This window comes from Sminthopsis crassicaudata, chromosome 3, assembly GCF_048593235.1.
Source record: "Sminthopsis crassicaudata isolate SCR6 chromosome 3, ASM4859323v1, whole genome shotgun sequence".
Taxonomy (NCBI): domain Eukaryota; kingdom Metazoa; phylum Chordata; class Mammalia; order Dasyuromorphia; family Dasyuridae; genus Sminthopsis; species Sminthopsis crassicaudata.
The window spans coordinates 552,855,806-552,872,286 of record NC_133619.1 but is presented as its reverse complement, the minus strand read 5'-3'; the positions used below and the strand labels follow the sequence as shown (position 1 = coordinate 552,872,286).

At 36.2% G+C, this 16,481-nt stretch overlaps 1 protein-coding gene across 3 annotated transcripts in view; it reads left to right on the top strand.

Annotated features, from left to right (window-relative positions):
- Positions 1–15,502, top strand: part of RAB30 (RAB30, member RAS oncogene family) — a 113,386-nt gene extending 97,884 nt beyond the window's left edge. For all 3 annotated transcript variants that reach the window (XM_074304570.1, XM_074304569.1, XM_074304572.1), the window contains exons 3-5: positions 1,108–1,191; positions 10,205–10,388; positions 13,481–15,502. In XM_074304570.1, coding sequence (XP_074160671.1) covers positions 1,108–1,191; positions 10,205–10,388; positions 13,481–13,731 — 519 coding nt within the window. In that variant the 3' untranslated portion in view covers positions 13,732–15,502. The remainder of the gene's footprint in view (positions 1–1,107; positions 1,192–10,204; positions 10,389–13,480) is intronic.
- Positions 15,503–16,481: the final 979 nt, after the last annotated feature.

Here is a 16,481-nt window from a genome sequence, read left to right as displayed (position 1 = left end):
TCCAATTTTGATTATCATTGTGCATGGCTGTAATTCTTTGACCATGTTCCTAAACCTGAATTTTTGGTTAATAATATTCTAAGGATTGTATTTCATGTTATCAAAGCCATACTTGATTTTCTTTTTTGAGACTTTCATGGTCTTGTCTCAGTAGCAATCTTCTGTCTTTTTTAGCTTCAATTCCATCTCTTCTTTTTCTCAAAACTTGTTGTTTTTTAAAATTTCAATGGCATTTTAATTACTTGCTCTTTCTCTCCTTTACTCAGAATGAGTAGATATTTTAGGGTCTGGAATCAGAGGTTCTCAAACTATGGCCCAAGGGCCAGATGTGGCGCTGAGGACATTTATGCTTCCAGCAAATGGGCTGAGGGGCGGAGACAGAGTGTGGGCTTTTTTACTATAGTCCAGCCCTCCAACAGTCTGAGGGACAGTGAACTGGTCCCCTGTTTAAAAAGTTTGAGGACCACTCAGGATCAAGATGAAGCAACCTTCATAGAAATAGGAATGTTTTTCTATAGAAGCCAATTAGACAAGCATTTGCTAAAGCATGAACTGTGTGCCAGATACTGTGCTGAGTTCTGGGGACAAAAAGACAGACATTCAACAGTTCCAGCTCTCTAATGGTTTACATTTCATCAGGAGAAAAAAAAATCATGAACATGTATTAATAAATTGAAAATATGTAATAATTAAATTTGGAGGCAAACAGAACTAACACCTTAGGGGGAATAAAAACAGTACTTATGAAGGAGCACTTGAGCTGAAGCCTAGGAATTCTGTGGTACTGAGTGGAGGAAGGCATGTATTCCAGGTATGGAGAGGCAGGCAGGACATAGAGTATTGTATATGAGGAACAGCAAATAGACTTAGTCTGGCTGAATTGTAGCCTCTGTGAAGGACAGGATGGTGCAGTAAGAATGGAAGGGTAGACTGAAATCAGACTATGGAGGGCTTTTTTTACATGTCAAACAAGATAATTTTGGTTCTGAGTAGGGGAAATGACTAGGTTGGATCTAGCATTTTGAAATATCAATATATCAACCTAATTGTCTGGTATGGTTCCATTTTCCTACAGAGTTTATTTAACTCCACTATTTTCTTTTTTAGGGTCTTTTCCCACCAGGTCAGGGAGCCACAATTGGGGTTGACTTTATGATTAAAACAGTGGAGATTAATGGTGAGAAAGTCAAGGTAAGTTTCTAGAATTTTAATGAGACACTGTGTTGTTTGTGAGGTTAGGGGAATAAGTGAACTTTCTTGATAATAATGATGATACTGACAAAAATAGCTAGCATTTATATAATGCCTACTATGTGCCAGGCACTGTACTTTAAATTATTTTCTCCCTTGTTCTTCACAATAATCCTAGAAAGTAGGTGTAATTATTTCCTTCATTTATATATGAGGAAACTGAGGCAGATTAAGTGATTTGCCCAGAGTTATACAGCTAGCTTACTAGCTATATAATATATATAGTGTCTGATATATAAAATAATATAGTGTCTAAGGCTGGATTAGAATTCAGATCTTACTCGCCTCAGGCACAGTGCTCTATTCACTGTGCCATCAACTGCCTATAACAGGTTTTGCACACCCACACCCACATACACATATACACACACTTATTCACTTACAAATGTATATCATATGATATGTATACCATTTGTTAGGGCGTCTTAAACTTTTTTCACTATATCTTTTTCATTATAGCTTTGCATCTAAGAAATTTTTATGTGACCCCAGATATATAGATATACAAATCAAACATTTACTTATAATAAATCATAAGATAATTTATTTTAAAATAATTCTTTGGTATACACATAATTTTTTACCACTTATTAAAAGTGAAAGCACATTTGCATACTAATTATATGGATATGCTTACTTATTTTTATATAAAGAATTAAATCTTGGTAGAATATTTGATACCTTTTACTATTGCCAAATTTTTTGCAATCCTCATATTTAGTTATCCCATGTGGATGTGACCCACAGCTTAAGACACTTTGCCAAATGTGATATATATTATGTGTGTATATAACATATCTGTGTGTGTGTGTGTGTGTGTGTGTGTGTGTGTGTGTGTGTATAGATATAGCTATAGATAGATAGATATATCTATCTATAGCTATATCTATATCTATATCTATATATACACACACATGCATATTATATATGCTTATCTCTTTACAAATATCTCATTTGATCCTTATAACAACCCTGAGAGATAGATACTATTATATTGTTATCTCCATCTTACAGATGAAGAAACTGAGGCAAACAGGTTAAATTATATGTGATATGATATATCATATACATTATAATACATAATCTTATACATTACATAAATAGCTAACATAATAGATTTTATTAAGTCACCTGATTTAAATTTACTTTTTAAAGTAAAACTGTAATCATTAGCCTATGTAGAATTCTAAAGTCCTTCTAGCACTTCTGTGAATCAGGTGGGATGCTCTTAATATATAGTTACTGGGATGGATTAAGGATTTAGAACTGTTCCATCAGAGGATTAGTTGAAGAACCTGGGAATGTTCTTCTACAGAAGACTGTAGTGGGAGCTTGACTGTTGTCTTATAGATCTTTGAAGAACTGTGATGCTGAAGGGGAACTAGATCTGGTTGGTCTTAAGGAGCAAAAGTAGTTTCAGTGGATTGAAATAACAAGGAGGAAGATTTTAACTGATATCTGGAAAACTTCCTTTTTTTAGTTGCATATTTCTTTCTTTCTTTTTTTATAATACCTTTTTATTTTTCAAAATATATGCAAAGATGATTTTCAACATTCACCCTTGCAAAATCTTGAGTCTGAAAATCTTCCTAACAATTAGAGTTATTAAAAAACAAAAAAGGTTGCTTTTTCCTGCGATTGGAGGTGTTAGGTCAGAATACAGATAATCATTATTTGAGCTAGGTTGTTGAGAGCATTCATACTTTAGGTGAGCCTTTTAAAGCTTTCTTATTCCATGATTCTAGGTAAATCAATATGGATAACAGTTTTTGCAGTATGGGAAGAGAAGATATTGTATATTAGAATGGGGATGGTTATAGATAGCCTAGCATTTCTCACCTTAGAGATAAATTGGAAAGTGGAAAGATTGCTGGATTTAGAGCTAAACTGGCTTTGAAGCCTGATTCTATGACATACGAACACTTCCCTACTATGGTTTTTAATTTTCTCATTTGTAAAATGACGAGAATGGACTGGATGATCTTTAAAGCCCCTTTTACCCTAAAACTGAATTATCTTAAGAGGTAAAATACTTGAGACAATTTAGCAATTTCTAAATTCAGTCTATTAAACAGTTCTGTCCCTATGAACTTCATAAAAAGAGCCTACTGAAGATTAGATCCTATTAATAATTGCACGTCTTACATAGGTAGATCTCTTTTTTTCTGTTCCTTTAAACCCTTTTCTTAAGGATGAGTTATTTGCCTGTATTTTGACTTCAAAATAATAACTTTCCACTAACTCTTTGAAACCTACAGGACTTACCTTTTAAGTAAATTGAGTAATTTAGTAGTATTGATAAGAGCCCCTTACTTGAAGATACCCTACTGTGTTACAGGACCAGAAATTCTATCATTTTAGCATCATTCCTCTGGCAATGAAATGCCGTTTGCCCCTCTTCACAGAGGTCTTGAAATGAGATTTTACAATGAAGTTTGAGTCCCTTAAAAGAAAAACATTAATAATAAAAATATCAATCCCAAAGGTTTCAACTGAAGACAATTTAGGCATTAGATATTAATTTAAGCATTTAAGTTTTAAGAAGTAAACACTTTGGATTTCTAAGACAAAAATCCTTCTTTTGCGTTAGGTGCTTTGGAGACATTGTGTTGAGAGACACATAGAGACAGAGAGGGAGGAGGGAGAGAAAGAGACAGAGACAGAGACACAGAGAGAAGATGAGGGAAGAGGGGGGGAGAGATTGAGAGAGAGAGAGAGAGAGAGAGAGAGAGAGAGAGAGAGAGAGAGAGAGAGAGAGAGAGAGAGAGAGAGAGAGAGAGAGAGAGAATGAATTAGTTAGTTTTAAAATTATTTTTTCTGAGTTAGGGACAGAAACAGTGGATGGGCAGATCCTCTTGGAAAGCTGTCTTTGGAGCCCCTGCAGTCAGCTGGCTTCACTCCTCAAATTAGTTCCTCATAGCAATGAAATCCATACCAAATACAATAATGAATGGCGTGCTAAGTGTACTGGAAAACAAAAGCAGGATGTGAAAGCCATGTGAATGCCAAATAGAAAATTCAAAAGCTCAGCATACTGGGGTTACAGGGGGGAGGAGGGAGGAAGAGAATCCAGTGGAGGAAGGCCTTTGCAAGTCTGATGCTTGCAGAAGAGGGGGAGGGATTGCTAACCCAGAAAACTTTAGGAATAGGCTCTTAAAAAGAAAGAAGTTGAATATGAAGGACTTTTTAATACATAAGTTTTCTTTCATCCTGTATTTTACTTTTCTTTAGCTACCTCTGAAAATAAGTGAATCTTGCTTAGAGAAGATCTATTGTCCTTGCTTGAACAATTTTTTAAAAATGAGGTTTTTTTTTTAATAGTTATAAGGTCTGACATTTATATGGTGTTTTAAAGTTTATAAAGTGCTGTCTATATTTTATCTCAGTTCAGTTGAACTTCACAATCAACTCCTTGCTATTTAAGTACTATAAGTATTATCCTCATTTGAAGAGGTTAAATAATTTAAGTAGGGTCACTGGAATAGCTATTTCTAAAAAAAATAATAATAATAAGTAAAGTGAACAAATTAACATATATGAAGATGAGATACAACACAATTTATCCACTTTCTTTTGAGAATACCAACAATGCTCATAAATGTATCATATGGTAGAAAAGAGTTTAGGATTTAGAGTTAGAGGCTCTGAATTTATATTCCAGCTCCACTATTTATTGCCTGAGTGACCTTGCCCAAATCATCTAACCTCTGAGCCTAAACCATAAAATGAAAGGGTTGGACTAGACTAGGAGTCCTTAACCTGTAGGTCTATGGATGCTAGATATCAAGAGGTCCATGGATTTTAAGGATCTCTAAACTTGGATGAGAAAATAACTATAATTTTATGTCTGCACATATGGTTTACTTTATAATTCTATGTATTTTGTCTTATTTTATGCACTTAAAATATTGTTCTGAGAAGGATCCATTAGGTTTCACTAGAATACTAATAGTAAATACTTGAGGCAGGATTTAAAGTTAGGTCTTCCTCTCTTCAGGTACCACCTGTCTATTTTTTTATTCTTATTGTCTTGATCACAGTAAGTGCTTACCATGTAGGCACTTCTCTGGATTGGAGAAGAATAAAGTAGCACTTGAGTTACCATAGTAATAGTTAAATTGTATCGGATTATTATAATCGTTATTTTTTGTCTTTCTTTGTATTTTCAAGTGCTAAGCACAGTGGGTGGTTCACCATTTAATAGATGCTGATTTATTAATTAATTCATAAAAGCATTAGTTTGGACATAAATCAAGGAATCTACCATTAAAAGCAGCTCTAAGCTATTAGCACATCAATTTCAGAGCCTATGGAGAAAAAAAAAAATTAAGAGAACTTTCTTGATTTAATAAATATTTATTAAGCACCCAGAATATACAAGGAACTCAATAGGGGAATATAAAGACAAAAAATAAAAACCCTCACAAAAAACAGCTCCCAAACTGAAATGATGACTGTCCTCAAGGAGTTTAAATTCTGATTGGTTGTAAGAATTTTGTTTTTGTCATCTTTGACAGTTTGTTAGATGTGAAGGGAAACCTTGAGGTTGTTTTGATTTGTCTGTCTGTCTGTCTGTCTGTCTGTCTCTCTCTCTCTCTCTCTCTTTTTTTTTTGCTAGCGATTTGTAGCATTTCAGTGAATGGTTTTAAATATTTTCATCCTTAGAAAACTGAGTTACAAAGAAGTTAAAAGCCTGGTCTGAGATCATACAGTTTATAAGTAGCAGCATTGAGACTCACTCGTACTCAGGGTCTTCTGAATAAAAACTGTTCTTTCTAATATAGCTTTGAGGACTAAATGGTGATTCAGTAGCAACTTAGCCTAATGAGCTAAGCAGAATTGAATTAGCCCAAAATAAATGTGAGATATACAAAATTAGAGAAGCTACTCCAAACATTAAAAGAGATTACATGTGTCTGACCTGTGGCAGAGCATTCCAAGCTTATAGTGGTTTGATTAACCATAGTCACACACATTGTAACTCGACTCCAACATCATGATGTCATTTTGTTCCTCTTCCAGTACGAAGGACAACAACCAACCAAGCAATCTAATGTGGGGTCAGAGGACCCAAGTTTGAAGCCTCCCTACCACTTTTTAGCTGTGTTTCCTCACTGAGGCTCACTTTCCTCATCTGCAGACCGAGTTTGGGCTAGATGATGTCCAAGGTCCCTTCTATCTCTAAATCTACAGTGATGTTGCTGGAATATGTCAGAGATTCTGAGCTAAGAACCATTTCCTCTGGAAGGACACCAAGTATCTATCATGCTTTTTGTGGGTATTCCAAGAAGAACTTGAGAACACGGAGGTTAAGATGGTCCCTATCTCTTTCCCTATCAGATTCATCTGATCCAGGTCCCTGTATTTAGGCAATTAAAAAAATTAAATAAGCCTTTAAGATATGAATTATTATTTCCCACAGAGGCTCAGAGAACTCCAATGAAGGATTTGACCAAGGCCACATAGAATTAGTGGAAATCTGAATTGTTTTTCAGTTTTTCAGCCAGTCAAGAAAAGGATTCAGCAAACATTTCCTAAAACTCTGCTTGACTTTCCTTGGCCTGTATCATAAGTTCTTGGGGATAGAGATCTTGCTGCCATTGTCGCTTGCTTGGTCACTGGGGAAAGTTGATTCCTTCCCTATCCATATTTGCCTGGCCTTACTTTTCTTCCTGTTAATAATAACTCATATATTGAACACCTTAAAATGTATAAAGATTTCCCCCACAATTACCTTATGAAATAGGCCTTGTAAAGGATATCAGTTTTATTGTACAGATGGAGAAACTGAGACTTAAGTTCAAGGTCACGTGACTAGCTAGTGTTGGAGTGGGATTTGATACCAGGTTTTCTAACTCCAAGTCCATTTTTCAGTATAGTCAGTTATCTTTCTCATGTACCCAAGAAAGAGGTTCGGGTTATAAAACAAAGACCTTACAAACAAATAAAGGTTAAAAGGCCAAAGAAAACAAAGGTTTTAGCATGCAGAGTTGTTGGAACTGTCTTCCCAGAAATCAGCCGGAGTCAGGATCACCAAAAGTCTTTATTCTTGGTCTCTTGAGGTCACCATCAGGGGATTAGATCTAGTAATCTCCACACCACCTTCCTCTCTCCACCACCATGACAGAATGCCTCAATTTCCTCTTCCTACTCCCCCTCCCCCCACATCACTTCCCCCTCTTTGTCCCACCAATCAAGTCAAGAACAGCTGGGGAGGGTCACCCTTCAAACACGTTAATAGAGAACCGTCCAATTGACAATTAGTCTCACGTGCTCCATTATCTAAGTGCATTTGCTCAGTTCTAGCCCTTTACACAGAGTATCAAAACAGTCACCTTATGCTGGGGAAGCCAGGATAAGTTCTTAAATGGCACTGTAAGCAAGGCCAAATTTATGGCTGGCTTAAACAGTTCAACTAAGGGTCGTGGCAGGCCTTGAACCTCAGATCAAAACAACTATGTTTCACTTTGGGTTCTGTTATAGTTGTTGTCTCCCCCTTTAGACTGTGAGACTCAAGAGGGCCAGGACCCTTTTGGCCTTTTTCTCTATCTATCCCCAGGGCTTAGCAGAGTGCCAACACACAGCAGACCTAAATAAATGATAATTGTCTGAAAGTCAAGCTCCAGAGATAAAAACCAGGAAGATTAAGCTCTAGCCACTCAGGACCACTGCCAAGCAACAAGTGGTTCAAAGATTTGGCTGCAGGGAAGAGGCTTAAAAGCCTTTCCTGGGCTAGGTAGGAAAAGAGTCGCTACATTTCTTCACTGATCCAAAAGTTACCAAGGTGAGAGCTAGAGGAGGTGGTGGTAGAAGAGTTAAGTCTCAAACCCTGAGCTTGAGGCTTTATCATTGTTTCAGGATGATACACGTTCTAGTTGGCCTTGCAGAAGGCCTCGGTAGACAGGAAGGAGAGACATGAATTCAGGACCAGTGGTGCTTGCTGGCCTTATGTTTGGGGTCACAAATCACTCACTTAGTTGACCCTAGGAAAGAGAAAGTTAAGAACCTAACACATGTGCTAACTACTGCCTACCACATAGAAAGTAAATAGAGTCAGTAGAAGATCTGGGACTACTGAGACAATTTACAGACCAATAATACTTGTGGGCAATATGAAAAACCTGGAGGATAAGTGATCAATTTCAGGCTGTTGTGGAAGGAGATACTCTCAGAATAAGTATCTTTCCTAGGTCAAAAGCAGTCCATTTTCAAGTTTCTTTGTGCTCAAAGTTCCTGGCCATCATTATTTGCAATATTTGTCCAGACTGATAACACTCAGTTAAACATTTCTCATCTCTCATAGTTCTGCAACTGGCTGCATTTACTTCCATACATTTGGATGGATGAGTCATGGTTCCCCACCTCCTTCCCAGAAAACCAGGAAAAACTAAATCTGACTATTTTTGACTTAAGATTCTTTGAAAGATCCCTTGTTTTTTTAGTATAGGTAATCACTTTCAATTTCTTATCTGTAAAATGTTGATTTTTGAGGTATTTTATAGTTCTAAATATCTGATCTTATGATCCTTCATGTTGTACATTCCTTGATTTAACAAACAATTATTAAGTGCCTAATGATTGCAAAGTACTATACAATCCACTCAGGGAGACGCTAAATTTAACAGAGATATGATTAGACGTGGTCCCTGTCCTAGGGGAACTTACAAGATATTTCAAGAATAAAACTCATACAGAATACTATACAATATTATATGAATAAGTTTCCATTTCCCCCCCATTATATGGGATTGTATAGACAAAATTTCATAGAGAGATTTACTATGTCTCCTTTCTGTCTTGATCCATTGTCCTACAGCTGGTAAAGGTTAAAGAGTTTATTACTGAGTCATTTGCCAAAACTTGTTTTTATGTCTATAAGGTTTGTTACATACATCTCCTTTTTCCTCCTCACATTGCCAGCACTCTAGATCAAGCCCTCCTAACCCTCTGCCTGGACTACTGCAATAACCTAGCCCTTCAATTGGTTTCCCTCCCTTAAGTCTTTTTTCCTCTAATTCATACTCCACAGCTGCCAATGTAACTTTTCCTAAAATGACCATGTCATTCCTGAGTATATTCTTGTAGCTCCTGATTACTTGTAGGATTAAATTTCAACTTTTCTGTTTAGTATTTAAAATCTTTCAGCTTCTTCCTACTTTTCCAGCTTTATTATACATTACTCTCCTTCAGGAACACTGTGATCTTGTCAGATTAGCCTTCTTATTGATCCTGAATCATGTGCTTTACCTTCACTATCTCCTCACCCATCCCTCTTGAAATCCTTGGCTTCTTTAAAGGCTTAGTTCAAAAATCATCTTCTATAGAAAGCCTTTCCTGATGAAGCCCTGCTAGATCCCCCCACTTCTCTCCCAATTCTCTCCTTTATATTTTGTAGAGACCTATATTTATATACCTCCCCTTTGCTAAATTGTAAACTCCTAGAGATCAGGGACTATTCCACTTTTGTCTGTATACTGCTTTATCTTACCATGTATTGCTCCTATTGTCATCAGAAGAAATATGTTAATAACTGTCTCTTAAATGGAGAATTGGAGGGTTATAGGTTTTCTGTTTTGCTTTTCCAATTGCTAATTGAAACTAAAAGTCACATGAAAGAGCATAGCACTTCAGCTTCCTAGGGAATAAGCTGGAATGTCTGACTCTTCTGTGATTTGAATTTAAAAATCTTGGAGGAGTAAAGCTGAAAAGGGATTTTGAAAAAAAAGCAATACCAGAAAAAAACAAAAAACAAAAATCTTCATCCCTCTTTTCACTCTCTGGTTTCCACTCTAAAACACTCATTAAAAATAAGAAGTCTTAGATGTCTTTTTAGGATAGAAAATGTTTTTGGAAGCATTTGGTTGGAAGCCTGAACATTTCCAAATGAAGGCATGGTAACTTGTGCTTTCTTCCTGTCTCTTACCCTTTCCTTTTTTTTTTAATGTATCCAAAGCTGCAGATCTGGGACACGGCAGGACAGGAACGATTCCGATCAATTACCCAGAGTTACTATCGAAGTGCCAATGCCTTGATACTCACCTATGATATCACCTGTGAAGAATCCTTTCGCTGTCTGCCAGAATGGTTAAGAGAAATAGAGCAGTATGCCAGCAACAAGGTCATCACTGTATTAGTGGGTAAGTGAAGCTCAAAAATAACTCACAATAATAAAAAAGTTCACATTTACATTGGACTTGGTTTGAGTTTATATAACATGTACTAATTTTATTATTAGCATTATTTTATATATTCATCTATGTATTAAGCAAAGCTTATTTGAACCTCCCAACTCTGTAAGGCAGTGCAAGTGTTATTCCTATTTTACAGATTAAAAAAAAAAAACAAAACAACTTATTGTCCCTTATTCATATACCTTGTAATTGGTTGAACTGGTAGCCAAACCCACATTTCTGATTCTAAATCCACTACTCTTATTATACTAAGAAATGACTTTGTCTTTACTTTCAAAGAAGATATTGATCTTTAGGCATCAGAGATTCGGTTAGTGTACAAAAACCATGCCTTGATATTCATTTTAATAACAAGGCTAATAGTGGTTCTCATATATAAGGTCTCTTTAAAAAGGCTTTCCTTAAAATCACTTTGTGAGATAGAGATTGTGAATATTATCTTTCATTAAGAAAACTGAGGTTAAGAGAAGTGAAATAATTTGCTCAAAGTTTGCTCAGTCACTTTTTAGTCATAATTGACTCTTTGTGACCCCATTTGGGGTTTTCTTTTTTTATTAATTTTATAATTATACATTTTTTGACAGTATATATGCATGAGTAATTTTTTTATAACATTATCCCTTGTATTCATTTTTCCAGATTTTCCCCTCCCTCCCTTTATTCCCTCCCCTAGATGACAGGCAATCTCATACATTTTACGTGTTACAGTATAACCTAGATATAATATATGTGTGTAAATCCAATTTTCTTGTTGCACCTTAAGTATTGGATTCCGAAGGTATAAGTAACCTGAGTAGATAGACAGTAGTATTAATATTTTACATTCAATTCCCAATGTTCCTTCTCTGGGTGTAGTTGTTTCTGTCCATCATTAATCAGCTGGAAGTGAGTTGGATCTTCTTTATGTTGAAGATATCCCCTTCCATCAGAATACATCTTCATACAGTATTGTTGTTGAAGTGTATAGTGATCTTCTGATTCTGCTCATTTCACTCAGCATCAGTTCATGTAAGTCTCTCCAAGCCTTTCTGAATTCATCTTGCTGGTCATTTCTTACAGAGCAGTAATATTCCATAGCCTTCATATACATTTGGGGTTTTCTTGATAAAGATACTGGAGTAGTTTACCATTTTCTTCTCCAGCTCTTTTTACAGATGAGAAAACTGAGGCAAATCGGATTAACTTGCCCAGGATCATACAGCTGGAGTCAGAGACCAGATTTGAACTCAGATCTTCCTAACCCCAAGTTTGGTGTTCTATTCACTGTGCCACCTGGCTGCCCCTGCTCAAGCTTATACAGCTAATAATAGAGCCTGGCCTCATGTAGCTTTTCACTTATTTAACACTTTCAGAATCCACAAAAATGACTTCAGATATCTATGAAACATAGACTGTGTTTCAAGTAGGTATAAGATATATTCCTTGAGATGACTTACAAGTTATATCATTGTCAGGAATTGGGATTAGGAAAGGTGAATTCTAATACTGAGTCTGCTACTTATAACTTGTGTGACCTTGAACAAGTCACTTCATCTCTGGACATCTCCTCAACTTGGCTTATATGATCTTGAAGATCCTTCTGGTGCTAAATTTGTTTTTCTATAAATCATGAATCTGACACATATTAGCTCTGTGACTCACTTCACTTCTGAACCTTGGAATCCTCATTTGTAAAATGGAAACAATGCTACTCTAACCACTTACCTCAAAGTGTTGTGCTGAGAGGACATTTTAAAGTTATTTTTAATAGTTAAAGTTAATTTTAAAGTTATATAAGTTGAAGAGGTAAGGTCCAGAAAATATAGGGAAAGGGAATACTGATTAGTGGTCATGCACATTTGACCCTTCACTCCACTAGCCATGGGATTTAGGCCAATAGAGATCAAGCATAGTATAAAAGAAAGTCCTCTCCAGGGCTGTAGCTATGGTACAAATGACTTGATTGGTTTTCTTCCTATCATAAGCCTTTTCTTTATATAGCATATATGAAGATTTAAAAAATAGATTGTTTTTAGCTAACAAGATGCATGGCTTTGTGTAAGTCATTCTGTGTCAGAGCACTAAAGAAATATGAGTTGTTTTTGTTTAAATCATTAAAATATCTAAGTGGCTTTAATTATTTTTCCTCCTTTCATTTAATTATTTTATACAATTATAAATCATTGGAGGAGCCTGATTGAGAATGTGTTTTGTTTTGTTTTTTTTGATCTTTTAGAACACATTCAGAATGATTCTAATGTAAAAGAGCTCTATAAGTGGTAGATGTACTAGGCAGAAATGATATTTTTAGTAAAATACACTAAAACTATTTTTGACTTCTAAATTTGTTCCTCAAAACTACCTTCTCTAGCAATCATGTAAAAGTGCTAGTAGTTAATTTTTAATAATGGAAGCCTGGCTGTTAAGAATGCTTGCTTCAGTTTCATCAAGTGAGAAATAGCAACTCAAATTTTGAAAATTCAGGTATCAGAATTATGGCACTGTTACAGTATAAATCTTAAAACTGGGTTTTTCCTTTAGTGATTGCCTGATTGACTAACCCTAGTAGCTTATAGTTCTAGGCTGCAAAGACTTATAACCCTCCATTATTCCATATGTTCAGCTGAAAAACTTACAAATAACTAGTTTATTTTTTATAAGGCAAACCTGGAAATACTTTATTTGGGTCAGTGTGTATATCAGCTTGAAACACTTCACTGGGTAAATGTGTAAGTCGCAGTATCTGGAATATGAGGATTTTACATCACAGAGAGACCTTTCAGCCATTGTAAGTCAAAACACCACTTTCTGGGATTTCATCCAAAGCCATTAAATGAAGATGTAAAGAGAGACTGAAGGGGCAAGAGCCAGTTAGTTCCATGTGAAAGACTGCATTAGGTGGCAATGGCATTCTGAAAAATAAATGGCAGTAAGAGTAACTATAAGCTTTTCATTTCTCACCAATGGGAGCTGACTTCAAGATTTTAATTCAATTGAGATGTTTCTGAGCCCATCAAATTCCTAAATGGTAACTCCTCTATTTCCTTCTCCTGCTACAGGCAACAAGATTGATCTAGCTGAAAGGAGAGAAGTCTCCCAGCAAAGAGCTGAAGAATTTTCTGAGGCTCAGGACATGTATTACTTGGAAACCTCAGCCAAGGAGTCTGATAATGTGGAGAAACTATTCCTGGACTTGGCATGCCGACTCATCAGTGAGGCCAGGCAGAATACTCTTGTGAACAATGTGGCCTCCCCTTTACCAGGAGAAGGGAAAAGCATCAGCTATTTGACTTGTTGTAATTTCAATTAAAAGCTGGTACAAGGCAGAAAAGGAGAAAAAGAATCCACACCTGCTCTGAGAGGCCAGGAGTTCCTGGGAGGTAGAGCAAAGATGGTGGTTCTTGCTCTTTGGACCTTCTGACTTCTCCAGGTTCCTGAGCTTAAAAAAGCATGGCAGGCCAAGGGCATTGTCCACAGACCAGTACTAGCAAAACATTCATATGGTTTGACCCTTTTGCAGGCTTGGGCTGGAGTGAGAGGAAGATTGCACTAGGAGCTCCCTGAGACGCTGAGCATGTGCTGTGATAATTGCTTTTTGTTTTTAAAAAAGCAAAAAATAAACATCCTCCCCCCAAAAAAAACAAATCCCCCCCAACAAATCAGCCTTTCTGGACTGAAAGGAGGGAAAACTTCTCTCCATCACCCCCCAAAGGAGTGACTCTGCCCAGCACTTGGTGAATGGGTAGGGTCTTCTCTGGGATCCTTTGACACCTCGATTTTTCTAGCCTGCCAGCCAAATGAACACTGGGAAGGCCAACTATAATATCTATGGTGGATCTGCCATATCCTGAGGAATTTTCAGCACCACTTGTTTGAAAAGTATTACATCTTTTGTCCATACTCCCTTTCAAGAACTTTGGAATTGAGTAATTTAAAGGACTTTTGATCTACAACCAACAGTAACAATCATGGATAACAAAGGATACAAGTCCTGTGACTCCTTTTGGTGCTAATGGTTCAGCTGACAATTCCTTAGACCAAACGTTTTACTACATTAGTATCCTCTGAATGTGTTATGTAGAAATAAATAGGGGAAGTATAATAAAAACTGCTGTTTCTCAACGTTTCATTACCTCCTTTTCTAGATTAGAACTGAGCTGTTCAGAAGAGCTCTACTTCTCTTTTGATGTGTTGGAAAGGGGAATCATTTCTTCTTCCTTACTGTCTGCTATTTTGCCCTTCCTTCTTCATTCTTCCCCCTTGTTCTTCCCTAATACCAATGTTATATAGAAGAAAACATTTGAAAATGATTTTTTAAAAATGTCAGCAAATAATAATATTGTTCTAAGGTAACAAATTATCTCCAAGAAATTGAGGATAGTGTTAAATGTATAGAGCAGAGCCGACCAAAATACTGTGGTAATTGATGACAATGCAGGGTTCAAAGCAGAGCACAGTCTTGATGGCAGCCCACCAAGCCTTTGAACAATTAATGCCTATTGAGATAATTCTTGCCATACCCACCAAGAATAAAATATGATTTGTATGTTTTTGATTTTTTTCCCAAATATGTTGCCCAGTGAAGTGATAAGTGAGACATATACAGAACAATTTTTTGTGTATTTCTCAATCACCTTAAGAAACTCTGGTTCATAGAAGCAAGTTCAGTTATAATTTGGGCATCTCTTTCATATGATAGAATAACTTTCTGACTCATCACCTTTCATGTTATTTTTTGGTGCGTTTGTGTTTTAAATCTTCAATTCTTGTATATGTATAACTTGGCTAAGCCAACTAAAAAATGGAAGCACTTATTTTTTCTGTGCCTCTTTAATGCCATATATCCAACTTTTTCATTTTACTTATTGACGTAAATGCAAATTAGAAACAAACTTACCATTGTATGTTGTCAATCTTTGTGAAACTTTTTTTGTGGTATGCTATTAAGGATGTGACAGGTATGGCTAATGTACAAGATCATGTGAGTCTGTAATTATGAAAGACCCAATATGATTACATTCAAAAGCTAATGAATTGAATTGTATCACAACAAGGTGTTAAAAAGATATTTTTTACATTTCTTCATTGGGTTTGGGGTTTCCCATTTTTCTTTTCTTCTAGACTTCTCCATCTGATGGGCTGCACACATGGCTAAAGGGACTGGGTCAGATGTTGTTTCAGGATTAGATCCTGACTTTGAATCTCATACTTCTTAAAATAGTCCATTTCTTTAGGATACCACTTATTATTAGGAAATTTTTCCTTGTTCTGAACTTTAATTTGCTTCTCTACAACTTCTATCTATGGCTCCTAAGTCTAGCTTCTGGAAGCAGATGAGGGGGACTGAGTAAAACAAGTCTAGTTCCTCATGATAGTCCCTAAATCTTAAAGTTAGCTGTCATGTCAACTTCCCAAGGTCTTCTCTTCTCCACTAAAGTCTCTAGTTCCTTCATACACCATCATTTCTAGTCCCCCCTACCTCTAGGTCTGCTCCATCTTTTCAGTGTCCCTCCAAATGGTAAAAATGGTAATACTCAAACTGTTGCTGGTTATTTTGCACCATATCCACAGGTAAGTTTTTTGAAACAAAAGGCAAAGAGCTTGTTAGATATTGTGATTCTGAAGAAGTGGTGCTGCTCTCTCTAATCTCTTCACCTACACAAATGCCACTGTCAATGTGTCATATGCAATGGTTTATAAAAGTGCCTTATTCCCAGTGCTGGGAAGCTTTTTGACAGTACTTTTTCTTGGGTAGATGTGAGGTGCAGAGGTTTTTGAGGTTTTCTGATTTCAAGAACATACTTTCCACCAACTTCTAAAACAAGGTTAGCTTAGTCAAGTGAATTGGATGAAGGGAGCACTTAAAAAAATGAAAGGATGATTTCATTTACTTTTGACTAGACTATGAGACTATCAATGAATCAGCAAGTATTTATTGACTATTTTGTGCCAGGCAAAAAATTCAGTATTCAGGGGAATACTGTAAATATGGTTTACCTAAGTTTCAGCAAAGCTAGCAGAATTTCTCATAAAGTTTCCATGGCTAAAATGGAAATGTGT